We start from the raw sequence: 16,372 nt of genomic DNA on the forward strand, positions 1-16,372 counted from the left end.
CTCCAGAAAGAGACTTGAAAATTTCTTTAGTGAAGTTCCTCTGAAATCTGACAGTGCAAAGGTTGCTGACAGATATGTCCATTTCCCAAACCTGTCCAACACCCTAGACTCCCTGTTAGGGGGGAAGAACAGAGGAACGCTCTTCAGACAATTGCTTTTTTGTGGCTGCTGCTACAACCATGCCATCCACTTTACTTTACTGGACTTTTACTCCAATGTTACTTGTCTTTTAGAGCTGCCAAAATCCTGTCTGGTCTCTTAGGAATGGACTCCACCACATCAGTGTCTTTCCAAGCCTACTGCATAATAAGGTCAACTAATAGAGCAATGGGTAGTACAACCCAGGATGTTATTAAGCCAGAACAAAAGGTTTCCAAAAATACAGATTCATTTGGTGAGGAGTCTTCAGTGGACCATCTCCCTCTCTGTTTCAAGAATTTCACCAAAAGTGACATCTTCTAAGGGGGACCTTGGTGAATTCTCACTTTCATCCAAATCTGTATCCTCCATGAAAGACTATATGATTTCACTTGCACATCTGTTTCTTGTGAAATGATACTGTTGGGAAGACAGATGGTTCAAAATCAGACTGGGAGCTGACACAGCAAGTTAATTCAGAAGCCTGTGGTGCAGACTGTCTCTGTCTGGCAGGAAAAAAAGAATATGATATTACAGGATCTTATTGGGGCTTGGATGGACAGAAACCACCCTCTGTTTGGGTAAACCCAAAACCCTTTCAACAACCTCAAGGGCAGAAGCTGTCACCAGAACAGAGGATCTCCCTGGATCCAAAGAAGAGACAGAAACCTTGACCCCCAACTAGTCCTGACCTCGAAGCTGTTCTCTGACCCAAGCTGTCTAGAGCTGAAGCACCCAGGGGAAGAGACAGCTCCAAGAACTTCAGGGTTAAACCATCCCCCCAGAAGTCAGCACTGATGCTAAGGCTCTGAGTCCCTTCCCAATCGAAGGGTATCAGAGTCAAAAGGGATAGGGAATCTGTCATTGTCAAAGTTGAATGAACTGCCAGCACTGAGAGAAACTTTGGGAAAGGAAGGATCCAAAACTGTCAGAGCCAAAGGATGGACCATGACAGGAAAAATAAATGGAGTGGCAGAGTGGCAAATTGTCAGTAGCTCCCTAGGGATGATACCGACAGACCCTAAGCTGGATCTACATCCTCAACAATGTTCTCATCATTCTGTCAGCATTGTATTTTGTTAAGCGCCAAGATGATTGGGTAGATGAAACCACTGAAGAAGACCTGGAGCATCTCTTTTCTCATAAAATTGGAGAATGTAATTGTGGGCTTACCAGTTCTGGTGAAAACTGGGGCTGAGGAGAAGATGCTGTCAGTTCTAACCTCCAAGCAAGTTTAGGTAATGATCCATCTGGTACTGATGGATTTGATGAACATTTACTGGGAGAAGGTGAAAATTTCACCTTTTCCTTTTTTTCTCTTTTTGTTTACTGTTCTCTTTCTCTTTTTCATACTCTTTGCCTTTGTCTGAGCCCTTTTAAGTAGACCTAGCCCTGTCCTGTTTCTTGGCAGGGGAGGCAGAACAGGAAGGCCCAGAAGCCAAGGTGCCTGTCTGTGGAGGGAGGAGACCCTCACCACCAACTTATCAAGATGAGCTTACAAAGCTCTAGCACTGAAGGAAGCACATGAAGTACATTCTGTGTCCAAATGGGCAGCTCCCAGACAATATACACACAATATGTGTGGATCTTGAGGGGGGAACTTATGCTTGCATTCAGTGCATTTTTTAAAAGCTTGAGACTCAGACATTGTACTTAAAAAAATAATAATAAAGACTACCTAAACTTCAGAAAGAACAGAGCAATTATTACTTAAGAACTACCTTGATGATATGTCTATGCAAATATTATCCAAAAAATTCTAACTTACTATTAAATATTTACAAGATTAAGGTATAACACACTAGTAACAGATCTTAACAACTAGAAGATTATCTACTATCTTAACTAACAAAAACATCAAACAAGAGAAAGCAACTGTCGCTCAGTAGAGAAGTAAAGGCAAAGGTTTTACAATTTTATAGCCAGAAATTCAGTTGAAAAAAGCAAATGATATAAGAGCCCTTGAAAACATGTCTGAAGTCTTCAGGTGGCATACACAATCTGCAGTATTAGATTGGAATATGGGGAATTATGGGTTGCAGAGGAGTCAGAGCCCTGGAACCACAGAAGCCTCAAAATCGGTGCAAAGGTCAGATCCAGTTGGATCTGATATCCCATATGTTAAATCAGATGAAAATAGAAAACAATGCATATAGGAGATCGAACAGGACCGATCTTTCATGGCTCAGGAAGCAAGACACAGGTCACTTAGCATCAACCTGTAGGCTACTAAGCATAAAGAGACTCATGCTAATATAACAGGGTAGTTGAAGTATTTAAGGTCTTGATTTACTTAGAAATCTTTAGGGCCTTTCCAGTTGAGTGACATGCCTGGAGTTGTGTATAGCAAAGGGAGCACTGTATTCAGTGATAGGTCTGATAAGGGAAGAGTACAGTGGTAGGATGACTTCCTTGGATCTTGAAGATATTCTCTTTGGAAATTAACAGGGACAGATAGAAGGATTTCCTGACTGTGGTGGAAACATGACAATCGAATTAGAGCAAGCTATCCACATAAGAACCTAGTTCTCTTATGACAGTATCTGTCCGAAAAAGAATACCATTTATAACATATGAGGTGGGAACAACCTTTCTGCCAGTCTCTGCTATGCTGTATCTTTTTTCATCTAGTTTTTTACTTTTTTTATACACTATGTATGTGCCTATTGCAGCTCTTGCTGGTGATGTTTTATATCAGTGGACAAGTGGATAACAGTGCATCCATCAGCAAACTGGCTCAATCACACTTCTGGGATATTGGCTTGAATGTCTACAAAATAAATGCCAAACAGGACAGGGCCCAGAACAGATCTCTGTAGCACCTCACTAGTTACAAATTTACATTGAGAGAGAGAACCAGCAACTTTCTAAACCTGGATAAATAGAAAATTTGCAATCCAGTGGTCAGTGTAGGGGTTTACATTATCTAATTTTTCAATAATACCAGCATGGGGGGATAGTGTCAAAAACATTGGCCAGGTCAAGAAAAGATGCGTGCACAGAAGGACCATTGGCTACAGCTCATGTAACCTTCTTAAAGAAGCTTGCAAGATTCAAGAGATAGAACCTGATTTCACAAAACTACACTGACTGGGATCTAGATAAGTTAAGTTGCCTATGTCTGCAAAAACAAACTCTGCTATGCTACAGTCCTTGGCTTTGCGGCTGGTGAGGCTGATGGGGCTTTAATTATCCAAGTCTGTGGAGAGGCAACCCTTGTGTAGGGAGTCACAATGTCTGTTCTTCTGGGCATCAGATACAAATGCTGTAGACAGGCTGAGATTGAACAGTTTAAGTAGAGGCTTAAAAAGTGCATACTTGGTACCGATGAGAACGCAGTCTTGTATGTTGTCTGACCCCATAAAAGTTATTTTTAGCCTTTGACAGGGATTATAAGACTTGTTCTACAGTGATTACAGGAGAAACTAAATGTAACAGTGTAGACAGGAGGGGTAAAATTTGCACTAAAATTATCTATTAATATATTAGCTATGTCCTTGGCATCAGAATGGGTGATAATATTATAGATGAGCTCAGAGCAGTTCTGGATATCATTCCTTAATTTTCTAACAGTGGTGCTGCAGTAACGTTGTCGCCTCACAGTAAGACGCTGTCCGGTTCGATTCTCAGCTAGAGCGTCTTCTGCATGGAGACATGCATGAATGGGTGTACCTTCGTTGAAGGTTGTGCGTCAGGGCTGGTAACTCAGCACGTAAAAATCAACTACCAATCATTAGCGGACCGGAGTTCCGCTATGGTGACCCCTAACTGGGAAAAGCTGAAAAGACACAACAACAACAACAACAACTGAAGAAAGATTTGTAGTTTATTTTGAAATCTGTAGCAGCCTTAAGTTCATTCTAACAGTGTCTAAGTTCCCTGCTGGCATGTTTCAGTTTAGTCTTGAAGATGAGCGATGGGGATTTCTTGCAACTTTTCACTACTTTCCTTTTTTTGATTTTTAATGCCTCAATGGTGTTGAGGTAATTTCTGTGATCTTTGTGAGACACTGATGAGAATCTGTAGCTAGCAATGAAATAATAGATGGATTTGTTAAGGGTGATTTGGAGCTCAACAAGCTCCAAGTGAGGGTTATGGGTAATTTGATGTGACATGGCATTGTTAACAAATACAGATACTCCCCGAAGTTTCTCAAGAGTCTGAAGCCATGATAGATGCTATGCTCTGTTATAGAGGGAGTGTCGTCATTGCACTGAAAGCATGTGTCACTAACTATACAAATATGAACATGTTCAAGTTGCAGCCGGAGAGCCTCAAGTTCTAGCATCTTTCTAGTTTAGACGCTTAGTATTGAGTAGTGCCACCTTGATACTGTCCAATTTCAGTATGAATTTTCTATGTAGTAATGTCCAAGTAGGTGGAGCCAGCCTAAAAAAGGCAGTATGGCAGGATGCAAGATATGTAGATAATTAGCAGGCAGATATACTTATTGAAAACTGAAGTATGGAAGAATTGCATCTGAAGGCAGTGATACACAAAAGCACCTGGAACAATATCCTGTTCCTCCTTTTTGATTCCTTTGAAGTATAAAGGCAGGAGGTGCACATGCATGAGGCAACTGGCACATTGATCTCCTTGGTGGAAATAGGAGAGACAACATTGCATAGTGTTGCCCAGAGGTCAGGGTATTCTTTTGACATTTAGCCTCTCACAGAGGTAAGGGGCTGGGCAGCACTGATGCCCTCTGCACATTCCATACACAGTTGTATTACTGATGTGCAGGTATGAAGAATTAAAGAAAAATTTTCCTCAGCAGCAGTATGACTCTGCCCCAGATGCCTCAATCCTCACACCATCCCCAAACATGGATTAGTGATAGTCCAGGGGAGTAAGGGAGGTTTTGGAGAGCTGGCAGACAAGAAGAGGCCTTTGCAGCACCTGATGGTCAGCTGTAGATAGCAAAAATTGGTCAAACTGAGTAAACAATGGATGGTTTTACTTTTCAGAAAAAATAATAAAGCTAAAAAAGTTTTTTTTTTTTTGTTTGCAGACATTAGATCTGCTCCTGTGCTCCTGTAGTACTATCATGAACCAAAAAAAATGTTTGGACTTAGAAAAGTGGATTTATGAAAATATTTCAATATAACAACAATATTTTCTCAGAGAATCTATGTAACACATATACTGTGTGGAAACCTTCTGAGCACTGTAACATCAAAGTTTTATCCTACAGTATAATGCTGGAGACCTAAGGTTTCCTGAAAATATATTACTTGTTTGAAATGGTTTATGTGTTGTGCTTGTGTAATGCAGCACTGCTTTATTTTTGTTTGCTAGCTTCACTTACTTATTCTCATCAAAGTTTCCACAGTATTTGGTTCCATTTGGAAATGTGTATGTTCCTGTTCCATGAAACATGTTTTCTTTGAAGTTTCCTTCATACACTGCGCCAGAAGGATGATCAAGTCTTCCAGTACCATTCATCTATGACATTTAGGAAAGAAAATGTAATTTTTTGTTAGACTACTGCAGCCAAGTTTATGAATATAGAAAGAAAACTCTCAGCAGTACCATACTATCTGAAACTCAAAATATGACAGTTACTCAAAATAAGATTTCTAACATTTACTTAGTAAGTTTCACCTTGTGCCATTCTCCTGTCTACCCTTCTGCATGCACCTTAACTTTCTCTATTCCTTGTTTGCATTGCATGACTACTGTAATAATACTCATCCCGTCAGTTTAATTGTATAGCTCATACTAGATATTCTATATATAGGTATACATGGTTTGCAATTCTCCCATTACTTAATGGTGTTCATGCTTGAGTCTGTAGGTGAAAAGAGTTCATTTTACAAGTAAGTGTCTCAAATGAGATGGGTTATGAAGTAGACACTGGTGATTTATGGGAGAGAGAATATTCTGCACCACAACAATAACATGCCAGTGCAAACGTTTACAGGCTGCATTTCATAGCCTGGAAACAGAATGCTTTACAAAGTATATATTCTTAGTATTACCTTCTTATTTTTGTCAAGTGGAAGTCACAGAGGACAACATGATCTTAAATGGAAGAAAAAAAAACACTCCTTTTAAAAACTTTCTTTTGTTCACCTTTTAATAATCAGCATGAAAATAAATTAACATAACATAGAATAAAACTGAGGAGCATGTCCTAACAGCAAACAGATTACAAAACTACAAAATACCCCTCAAATTTAAATAATATATAACAATGGTTCAGTGTTTAGTTAAGAGCTATAGTCACTGTTAGTATAAAGTTTGTATGCTCTTACGTCTGCATGGGCTTTCTCTGGGTACATAAGTTTCCTCCCATCACCTAAAAGGAGGCATGTTAGTTGACTTGCTGCACTAAACTGCCAACTTTGCCATGTGGCCCAGGTTGTGGCTGAAAAGGATTCAAGACAGACCAGATCACTTACCCAATAAATAAATAAATACATTAAAAATTAATATTAAGAACAGATTCTCTAATCTAAAATAAGCTAATTCATCTTATGTTTATATTACAAGCCAAAAACGCAAAACAAATGTTTCAGTTTTATTTCATATTTCTAATATTTGTTAACACAGTAACATGCTGATCAACAGAAGAGTGATTCCAGATACTCTTGAGTGGTAAGGCACAGAAATTTCAATATAATGAAAGAAAGAAGTAGGTTGGCTTACTTTAATGACATTAACTTACCATGAGCATTAGTTGATTGACTGAGTTAAACACAACAATCATTACTCTACATCTAGTGCCCTACAAAAAGTTATAGCTTATATGTTCATGCATTTATTTCAAGACTTAAAAGGTTGTAGTTGTAGCTACCATTGCTTAGTAAACCTCATAATAAAAGTTTACATTTACTGCACTACAATCACAGAGCTGCATTTAGCTTTGCCATTTACCACAGATCCTGTTTTTATTTTCAGGTAAAAAGGTCTGACTAAGGATAAACTATGCTACAATGTTAAATAAAGGGCCCAAATGGAGAGATGACAAAATCAGCAGGAAAAGGAGAATAGTATTGTTGGGATTTAATTCATCTTCAGGTCTTGGTGAGTACCTTCATGAGGAGGACCCTTTTTCACAAAATCTCACCATGGCGACACTGATATATAGACTGTATTTTATATAGCATAGATCACTGACAGAAGTAGGTTAGAAATAAAAAAGACAGCTGGGTACATAGGATAAAAAAGAACAGTCCTGGTAGGCACAATGGTGCCGGACTTGAAAAAAATTACAGTGTTGAATCCTCAAGACACAGAAACATTCCTACAATGGGTTTAGGCCAGGCTCAGGGGGAGGATGCCCTCCTGTTGCTAGAAGTAGTAGTCCACAAAAATCACAAAAACTGATAGGCCAAAAAAGAGCCATAAAGATTATAGAGTGGACTACTGAGGATAATAAACAAATTATGTATTGTTACTATTATGCAAGAATTTCTGGACAGAAGATAGACAAAAAGATTAAGAGAGAAATTAGAGGAAAGAAAATACTTGCACAAAAAGAACTGTCAAAAGCTTCAAATGCAAATTTGTTTTCATTAATACAACAGATTCATGAAAATGATTATATAGACCAAGAAACCTTGGGCCATTTGGAAAAAGAATCAACTGAAGAAGTGCAAAAATATAAAGAAAAAATCTAGAGATTTTTGAACGAGAAAAAGGAAATATGGACATGGAAAACAAAGAAAGATCTGATATGGTGCAATATTTATGCAAAGAGAAAGCCAAATTAATAAATACAGAAAAAGCAGACTCAAAGATATTCAAAGAAAAATAATGCAATGGCACCCAGATATGGAAAAGCTCACAATACAAAAAATAAGACCACAGAGGGGGCAAGTAGAACAGAAGATTAGTAAAGCAGAAGTAAAAAGTAGAAGCTGAAGTTATGGAATACCTGTGAAGTGAAGGATTTAGTGTAGAAAGTCTAACATGGGTTATATCACAATATGATGGAACAAGTCCCTCAACTAAGGAGAAACAGGAAGAGCAGCAGACTTCTGAAAAAGACACATGGACATGGGAAAGAAAAAGAATTTTAATATGGTACACTATTTATGCAAAGGAAAGAGCAAAACTACTCAACACAAAAGAGCAGCACCAAAGATATTTAAAGAGAAATACAGGCAAAGGCATCCGGATATGGAAAAGTTTACAATACAAAAAATAAGAAAACAAAGAGGGAAAGTAGAAAAGAGGATTAGTAACGGAGAAGTTAAAGAAATAGAAATGAAGGTTATAGATTATCTGCAAAGTGAAGGATTTAGTGTAGAAAATCTAAGTCTGATAACACCACAGCAGGATAGAATAATGAATCCCCAAATTAAGGAGAAACCAGGGAGCGGGAAACATCCGATCAGTTGCCATATGAAGATACTTTGGAGCCTTCAGTAGGAGGAGTCGCACACAACGGGAAGAAACAGGAGACTGTGGCAACTCTGGCGCAGTCAATATTGTAGAAATAGAAGTTATGTTCTTACCATAACATTCCATGTTAGTTGTCTTCTTCTCGCCTTCTTCTTGCTGGATGGGTTCGGAGCCGACCTCGGCTCCGACTCGGCCACTCTAAAAGCTCGAGAGTTGGTTCCACCGGCTCGAGGCTCCCCTTATATCCCACAATGCTAGGCGAGAGTTACCTCAGATCTCGTTTGTAAGCTAACCCCAGCTTATAATAGTAACAGAATAACTCTAAACAGAGTCCACCTCTAACAACAGGAAGAAAGAAGGGTGACCTACATCCTGAACCAGGAAATATGCACAACAGCATATGCCTAAGAAAGAGGTGGTAGAAAGAGAGGTCACAATCACAACTCCTCTAGGTCTGTCCAGGCCAGGGGAAGGAGGGTGGGGCAAGAAGAAGCGAGAAGAAGACAACTAACATGGAACGTTATGGTAAGAACATAACTTCTATATGTTAAGTTGTCTATCTCGCCTTCATTCTTGCTGGATGGGACTGCGTCCCTAGCACCTTGTCCCGGGTGGCCTAACGGAACAGACTCCTGAGAACAGTGGAACCAAAGTTAGCTCTATGCCTAGAAGCTAGATCCAACTTATAATGAGAAATGAAAGTGTGAGGAGTAGCCCAAGTAGCCGCTGCACAAATGGTGTCAATGGGCAGTCTGTCTTGGAAGGCTAAGAAAGTAGCCAAAGCTCTGGTAGAATGGGCCTTAGGTTTATTAGGCAGCTTTTGGTGTCTAATCTCATAAACAAGGGTAATCAGAGATGTAAGCCATCTAGATAATGATACCTTTGAAACTGAAAGTCCCTTTCTGCCTTCTGCATAGGAGACAAACAGTTGGTCAGATTTTCTGAATTGTTTTGTTCTATCCAAATAGTACCTCAACTGACGATGAACATCTAGCCAGTGTAATTTTTGTTCAGACCTATTGGAATATTCTGGAAAAAAGACAGGGAGGTCAATGCTTTGATTTAGATTTGACGTCTTGACCACCTTAGGCAAAAAGGACGGGTTAGTTCGTAAGGATACTCTGTCCTTATGAAACAACAGATAAGGAGGTCGACAGCTGAGTGCTTGAAGCTCTGAAACTCTTCTAGCTGAAGTAATAGCTACCAGAAAAAGAGTCTTCCATGATAGCAATTTTAAAGAACAGGAGACTGCAGGTTCGAAAGGGGGAAGAATCAAAGAAGCAAGTACTAAATTTAGGTCCCAAGGAGAAGGAGGATTTCTTATAGGAGGTCTGAGAAGAAAAACTCCTTTCAAAAAGGCTTTGCAAAGCTTGTGGGACATTAGGGCTGATTCAGAAATACCCACATGAAAGTTAGAAATAGCTGCCAATTGAACTTTAAGAGTAGAGGGAGATGAACCTGCATGGAAGAGTTCAGCTAGAAATTCAAGGACTAATTGGATGGAAGCAGTGAAAGGATCTATGTCCTTTCCTTGAGCCCAATATGTGAAGCGTTTCCACTTACTCAAATAAATCTTCCGAGTGGAAGATTTATGGGAAGCTATCAAAATATCTCGAACGGAGTGAGATAATTGAGGAAGCCTGGCTAAGGTTGGAACTGGAGGAACCAAGCAGTGAGGTTCAGAGAGGGGAAGGAGCGATGAAACTGACCCGACTGATGGATCAAAAGATCTGGAACTAGGTCCAGATTCCACGGTCGCTCCAAAAGAAATCGATGTAGAAAGGGGAACCACACCTGTCGAGGCCAGTAAGGAGCAATGAGGATCAATGAGGCCTTCTGAGCGATAGCTTTCTGTATCACTTGAGAGATTAGTGGGAAGGGAGGAAATGCATACAGAAGTCCCCGGGGCCAAACTTGGACTAGAGCGTCTCTGCTGGGTTGGCCTGGTAAAGGGAATAGAGTGAAATATTCTCTGCACTTGCTGTTTTGGGGAGTAGCAAAAGATCGCAGCAAGGCTGACCCCACTTGAGGAAAATTTCTCTCACAACAGAGTCTTTCAGAGACCACTCGTGAGGCATGAGGATAGCTCTGCTCAACTTGTCCACAATTTGATTGGACTTCCGGGATGTGCGTTGCTATCAGAAACCGCTGAGAAGAAATCGCCCATTGCCACAATCTGAGTGCTTCGACACAGGGGTATGACCTGGTTCCGCCTTGTTTGTTGATGTACCACACTACAGACATATTGTCTGTCTGGATTGCAATCGTTCCCAAGGGAAGAGAGTCTTGAAGGGCTTGCAATGCTAAAAGCACTGCTCTCATCTCCAGAACATTTATGTGCAAGTGGCATTCGTTTGGTTGCCATGTGCCCTGGACCGTCCTGCCCTGATAATGCCCCCCCCCACCCGATCAGGGAGGCATCCGTTGTCAGAGTAGCAACCGGAGGGGGTGGAACAAAGGGTCTTCCCAACAAGAGCTGAGGGGAAGACATCCACCACATGAGATGATTTTTGCACGCTTGCGTGATCATAATGGTGTGAGACATTGGAAGTTGCTGGTATGACCATTGAGTAAAGAGCATCCATTGAAGGATCCGCATGTGGAATCTGGCTAATGGAAGCAGAGGTATGGCCGCCATAATTCCCAACACTTTCAGAACTAACCTGGCTTTGATTCTGTTGTTGTTGAAAAGGAGTGAGACCAGTTTGTGAATGTCTGTTATTCTCTGATGTGTTAGTCTCGCAGACATGTCTACTGTGTCTAGATTTGTCCCTATGAAAGTAATAGCACGACAAGGCGACAAAACAGACTTTTCGCAATTTATTGAAATGCCTAACTTGACAAATGCGAAAAGTGTAATCCCTGGCCATCAGAAGGAGATGCTTGGTGGGAGCTGTGAGGAGCCAGTCGTCCAAATATGGAAACACCTGGAATCCTTGTCGTCTCAGGTGAGAAGCTACCACTGCCATGCATTTGGTAAACACCCGGGGGGCAGTGGTGAGACCAAAGGGCAGGGCCCTGAACTGAAAATGACTGGTTCCCAGCCTGAAGCGGAGGAATCTTCTGGAGCGTCTGTTCATTTTTATGTGATAGTACGCATCCTGAAGGTCTATAGAGCACATCCAGTTTCCTTTGCCCAAAAGGGGAAGGATGGATTGCAGCGTGACCATCCGAAATCTTGTTTTCTTGACTGATCTGTTCAAGATACTTAGATCCAAAATTGGTCTCCAGTCCCCTGTTTTCTTTGGAACTAAAAAGAACCTTGAGTAGATTCTGGATCCTTGCTGGTCTGCTGGAACTGGCTGAATTGCTCTTTTTGCGAGCAGTTTTGAAATCTCCAAAACCGCTAGATCCCTTTGAGCGGGTGGAACATCTGGAAGGGATTTTTTTGATTGGTTTGGAATGCGAAGAAAGGGGATAGAATAGCCTTCGGAAATGATGGACTGTACCCATTTGTCTTGAGTCAGGGATAGCCAGGCTTCTGGGTACAGTGACAATCTTCCCCCGACTGCCTCCGAAGGTGGGCAGTCGGGCAACACCTCAGGGATGCTGAAAGGGCTTGTCAGAGAAGGCTACCCGATTGCCCTGGTTCTGCGGACCCCCCCTGCCCCTAGGGCGACGTCTACCATTGTTATTCCCGCCTCTGCCTCTGGCGGGAAACGACTCTGTGCGTCAGGCGAAGTCCCTTGAGATTGTTTACGGAACCACATCTTTCCAGCTTTCTGGCCTTTGGGGTAAGGCCTAGAAGGAGTAGAAAAACGGACTCTGACGGCAGAAAGGGTCTTGCCATCAGTTTCGCACCTAGTCAAGGTTTCTTTCACTTGAGGACCAAAGAGAGATGATCCATCAAACGGGGAGTTAGTGAAAGACGTCTTGAAGGGGTCCGCAAAATTGCATAGCCGCATCCAGGCATGCCTACGTAAGGCCACACCTGTCCCTGCGGCTCTACTCGCTCCATCAGCCGCGTAAGAAAGAAGGCGCATGGAGGAGTTGGTTATGGAGTTAAGGGTAGCCAGCTGCGTGTTCATTTTATCTTGAAAACCCGCAGCTGAAGGGTCCTTTAACATTTCACTCGCTTCCTTGATCAAGTCCCTTTGAAGACGAGTAAAATGGCATAGGTAGTTCAGCGAACGCATGGTAAATGTCGCTGACGAGAACATCCGCTTCCCGTACCTGTCCATGGACCTAGATTCCTTGTTAGGTGGATGGACAGGTACTGAAGGATCAGCAAGCTCCTTCTTAGTGGCAGCAGCTACCACCATAGCATCCACAGAAACTCCTTTTGTTAAGAACTGTTTGTCTGCTGGTGCCGTTATGAACTTGGAGGGTCTCCTGGGAGTGGGGTCCACTGAATCAGGAGCCGTCCATGCCTTCTTAGCAACCACCTGCATGAGGGGGTCAAAGGGGGGGGACACCCAGGAGGTGGAAGGGCGAGAGCCAAACGCCTCAAGATACACAGATTCATCCTCCGAAGGGTTGAGGGCTGGCCAATTTCCCCTCTGTTTCAGGATCTCTAGAATGTCTGCAAATGAGACATCTTCAGAAGGGGAACGGGGTAACCCTCAGAATCATCTAAATCTGTGTCAGATGTGATGGACTCAGGTGAGTCAATGTGTTTCCTCTTACACTTCCTCTTCCGAGGGGACTCTTCTGCCAAATCAGGAGAGGCCTCGGAAGAAGATGAAATCCCCACAGGGGGTTCCTGAGGAGCTGGCTCTCTGCGGTCCGGGATGAGGGAGTGAGTCGACTTGACCTGAGGCACCGTGGAGGGAGGGGCGGACGGAGCCGACTGTGGAGTAGAGCCAGGCTCTAACACACTCCGCATGACCTCGAATGCACCCCTGTCAGGCAAAGCCAGAGGTCCCCGCTCCGAGAAGCTAAGAACCTCCCTCGGCACCGACAGTGATGGCTCCGAGGCCAATGTCAGAGCCGAACTCACCAGTGCCGAAGCACCGAGAGGGAGAGGGGGGTCGGACAAGGGTCCGATGCCACTCACCCCCTCGGAGCCGACGAGGGAAGTCCGGCGCCGAGATTCTTCCAAGGAAGAAATCGGAGCCGACGACGGAGCCGAAGACAATTGTATCGGCTCCGACGCTATCACAGTCTCGGTTCCGATGCGACCCAGCTCCGAGCTCAAGAGAGTCGAAGGAGGAATATATTGATGGACCAGGGCAGGCATCGACTGATGAGTCGGGCTCTGAAGCATCTGGGCCAGTGCCTCGGACTTAAGAAGTCGACTCACTACCCTCTGAAGGTCATGATCCGACAGCCTCGATGACCTAGAGGAGTGAGATCTTTGGCTCCGTTCAGACAGCAGGGGAGATCCTGGAGCCGAATGAACGGAGCCAAGAGATGGTGACCTGGACCTCTTCCTAGTTGTCGGCTCCGAAGGTCTGGTCGGAGCCGACACGGGAATTTCTAATACCTCGGCTCCAGCCGGAGCCGAGGGAACCACAGAAACTGTGGACTGAGACTCATCGGCTCCAGCCGGAGCCGATGTAGACAGAGGTTTAGAAACCTTAGGTCTCGGCTCAGTTGTCGGAGCCGAAGACCTAGATGCCTTAGAGGGCTTCCCTGTAGATACAGAAAGGGAATCCTCTGGCTTGAGTAAGCCTCTTAAAATTAACTTATTTTTTCTTTCCTGCAGGACCCTGGGGCTGAAGCCATGGCACACAGCACAGGAGTCCTGCAGGTGCAAAGGTCCCAGACAGTAGACACAAGAAGTGTGAGCGTCTGTCAGAGACATTTTCTGACAGCACGCATCACACTTCTTGAATCCGGAGACCTTTGCTTCTTTAGACATATCTACAGGTGTAATCACACACACAGTCACAAACACACTAATTACACCCTGTCTAGTTTAAATTATAATAAACCACTAACTAGGTTTTTAAAAGAAAAATAACACACACTCTCCACTAGGGAAAGAAAAAAAGGCCTGTAGGCCCAAGGGAAGAACTTAAAGTTCTTGAGGGAAAAAAACAGGAATTTTTAAGAAAGGGGATAAGAATTTCTCTAAACTAAGGGAAATAAGTAAAAATATTAAAATTAAAGGGGTTTTAATAGACTAACTACACAAGAAAAGTCACTTACCAAGAACCGGTAGAAAACCAACACCTCGATAGCTGTAGCGGCAAACGAGATCTGAGGTAACTCTCGCCTAGCATTGTGGGATATAAGGGGAGCCTCGAGCCGGTGGAACCAACTCTCGAGCTTTTAGAGTGGCCGAGTCGGAGCCGAGGTCGGCTCCGAACCCATCCAGCAAGAATGAAGGCGAGATAGACAACTTAACATTGATAGGCTACTGACATCCCATAAGAAAATGCAACAGTTGACATAGGACGAAACTGAAGAGACTATGGCACAGGAAGATGCTCTGGAACTTTCTGCAAAATCCCCACAGGAAATGAGGAACAAAGAACATGTCCACAGTTTAGAGTAAAATGATCTAAGGGAAGAGTTGCTTGATTTAATAGAAATGGATGGATGTATTAAGATCAATGAAAGAAATAGACTATAAGAAAGTCAATAAGACCCAAAATGTTAGAAGTTTGATAAAACAAATGAACACAGTAATCAGGACTGCTCATAGAAGTTCATGCAATATAACAGAAGTAAATATGATATATAACTGTGCAGCTAAATTAATAACAGCTAGTCTTACCATAATAAAAAACAGAGTAGTAAGGGAAAGGAAGGAGAGAAATCAAATGCCATCATGGAAGTATTGAATACAGAAAACTATAACGCAATTAAGACAAGAAGAGCCACTGTTAGAAGAGTACAGAAGAGGGAACAGATCAACAAAAATACTAAGAAAGATAGACATGCTAAAAGCAATGCGCCGTATCAGTACAGATCAGGATCTATCGTACACTATTGCAAATAATAAACTAAAGATATCAGCACAGGCAGAAAAATGTAAAAGATATTCAGATAAATTTAAAGAAAAAGTACAAAATAATGATCCAAAAAAGTTTTATAGAGAATTGGGTAACAAGGCTAAAGGAATTGAAACACCACTAAAAAAAGAAGAAATATAAATATGGATGGTGCAATGGTGCAGCGGTTTGCATTGTTGCCTCACAGCAAGAGGTTCCCTGGTTCAATTCTTGGCTGGGGTGTCTTCTGTGAGGAGTCTGCATGTCCTCCCTGCGTTCGTGTGGGTTTCCTCCGGGTGCTCCAGTTTCCTCCCATGTTACAAGGACATGCGTCTGGAGCGTTTCTCCCCAGAACTCTGCTGAAAATTGGATTATTCCAAGTCAGACTTTCCCAGTAAACAAATGTTAAATAAATAAATAGACACATTTTGGAGAAATATCTATGAAGATCCTGTGAAACGTAACAAGGGGGCTGAATTAACTGAAGAAATAAAAAAAATAATAAGAAGTTCAAATGTACAGGATATGAAATAATGGCCAGAGAAACTGAAACAAAATTAAAAAAAGCACCTAACTGGAAAACCCCAGGCCCAAATGCAGTACCTAACTTCTGGCTAAAGGTATTAACATCTTTACATGAAGATTTAGCAATAAGTAAAAACTATTTATACTCAAACCCCAAACAGACACCAACCTGGTTAACAACAGGAAAAGCAATAATCCTCCTTAAGCACGAACCTGCAAGCTATCCTAAAAACTACAAACCAATAACTTGCCTTCTGACAATGTATAAACATGCTGGCTATGTCCTTGTAACTCTCCACTCTAACTTCTCCCACTCCATCTACCCTCTACCTCTCTTCCACCCCACAAACTACCTTTGATTACAGCAAGCTCTGATACTTCCATGCCTATCTACTTATTATATAGCAGTAACTTCTTATTGTAACAGTTGTTAATATCTGCTATGACTTTGTGGATAGAACAGATGCTAGTTATCT

General features: G+C 42.2%; 1 protein-coding gene across 1 annotated transcript in view; it reads right to left on the reverse strand.

Moving 5' to 3' along the window:
* The window catches only part of MORN2 (MORN repeat containing 2), a 265,224-nt gene that overhangs the window by 74,225 nt on the left and 174,627 nt on the right, over positions 1-16,372 (reverse strand). The window contains exon 4 of the mRNA XM_044057453.1: positions 5,447-5,583. Coding sequence (XP_043913388.1) covers positions 5,447-5,583 — 137 coding nt within the window. The remainder of the gene's footprint in view (positions 1-5,446; positions 5,584-16,372) is intronic.

This window comes from Protopterus annectens, chromosome 1.part2 (assembly GCF_019279795.1).
Source record: "Protopterus annectens isolate FY-2018-M chromosome 1.part2, PAN1.0, whole genome shotgun sequence".
In the NCBI taxonomy this organism is placed as follows: domain Eukaryota; kingdom Metazoa; phylum Chordata; order Ceratodontiformes; family Protopteridae; genus Protopterus; species Protopterus annectens.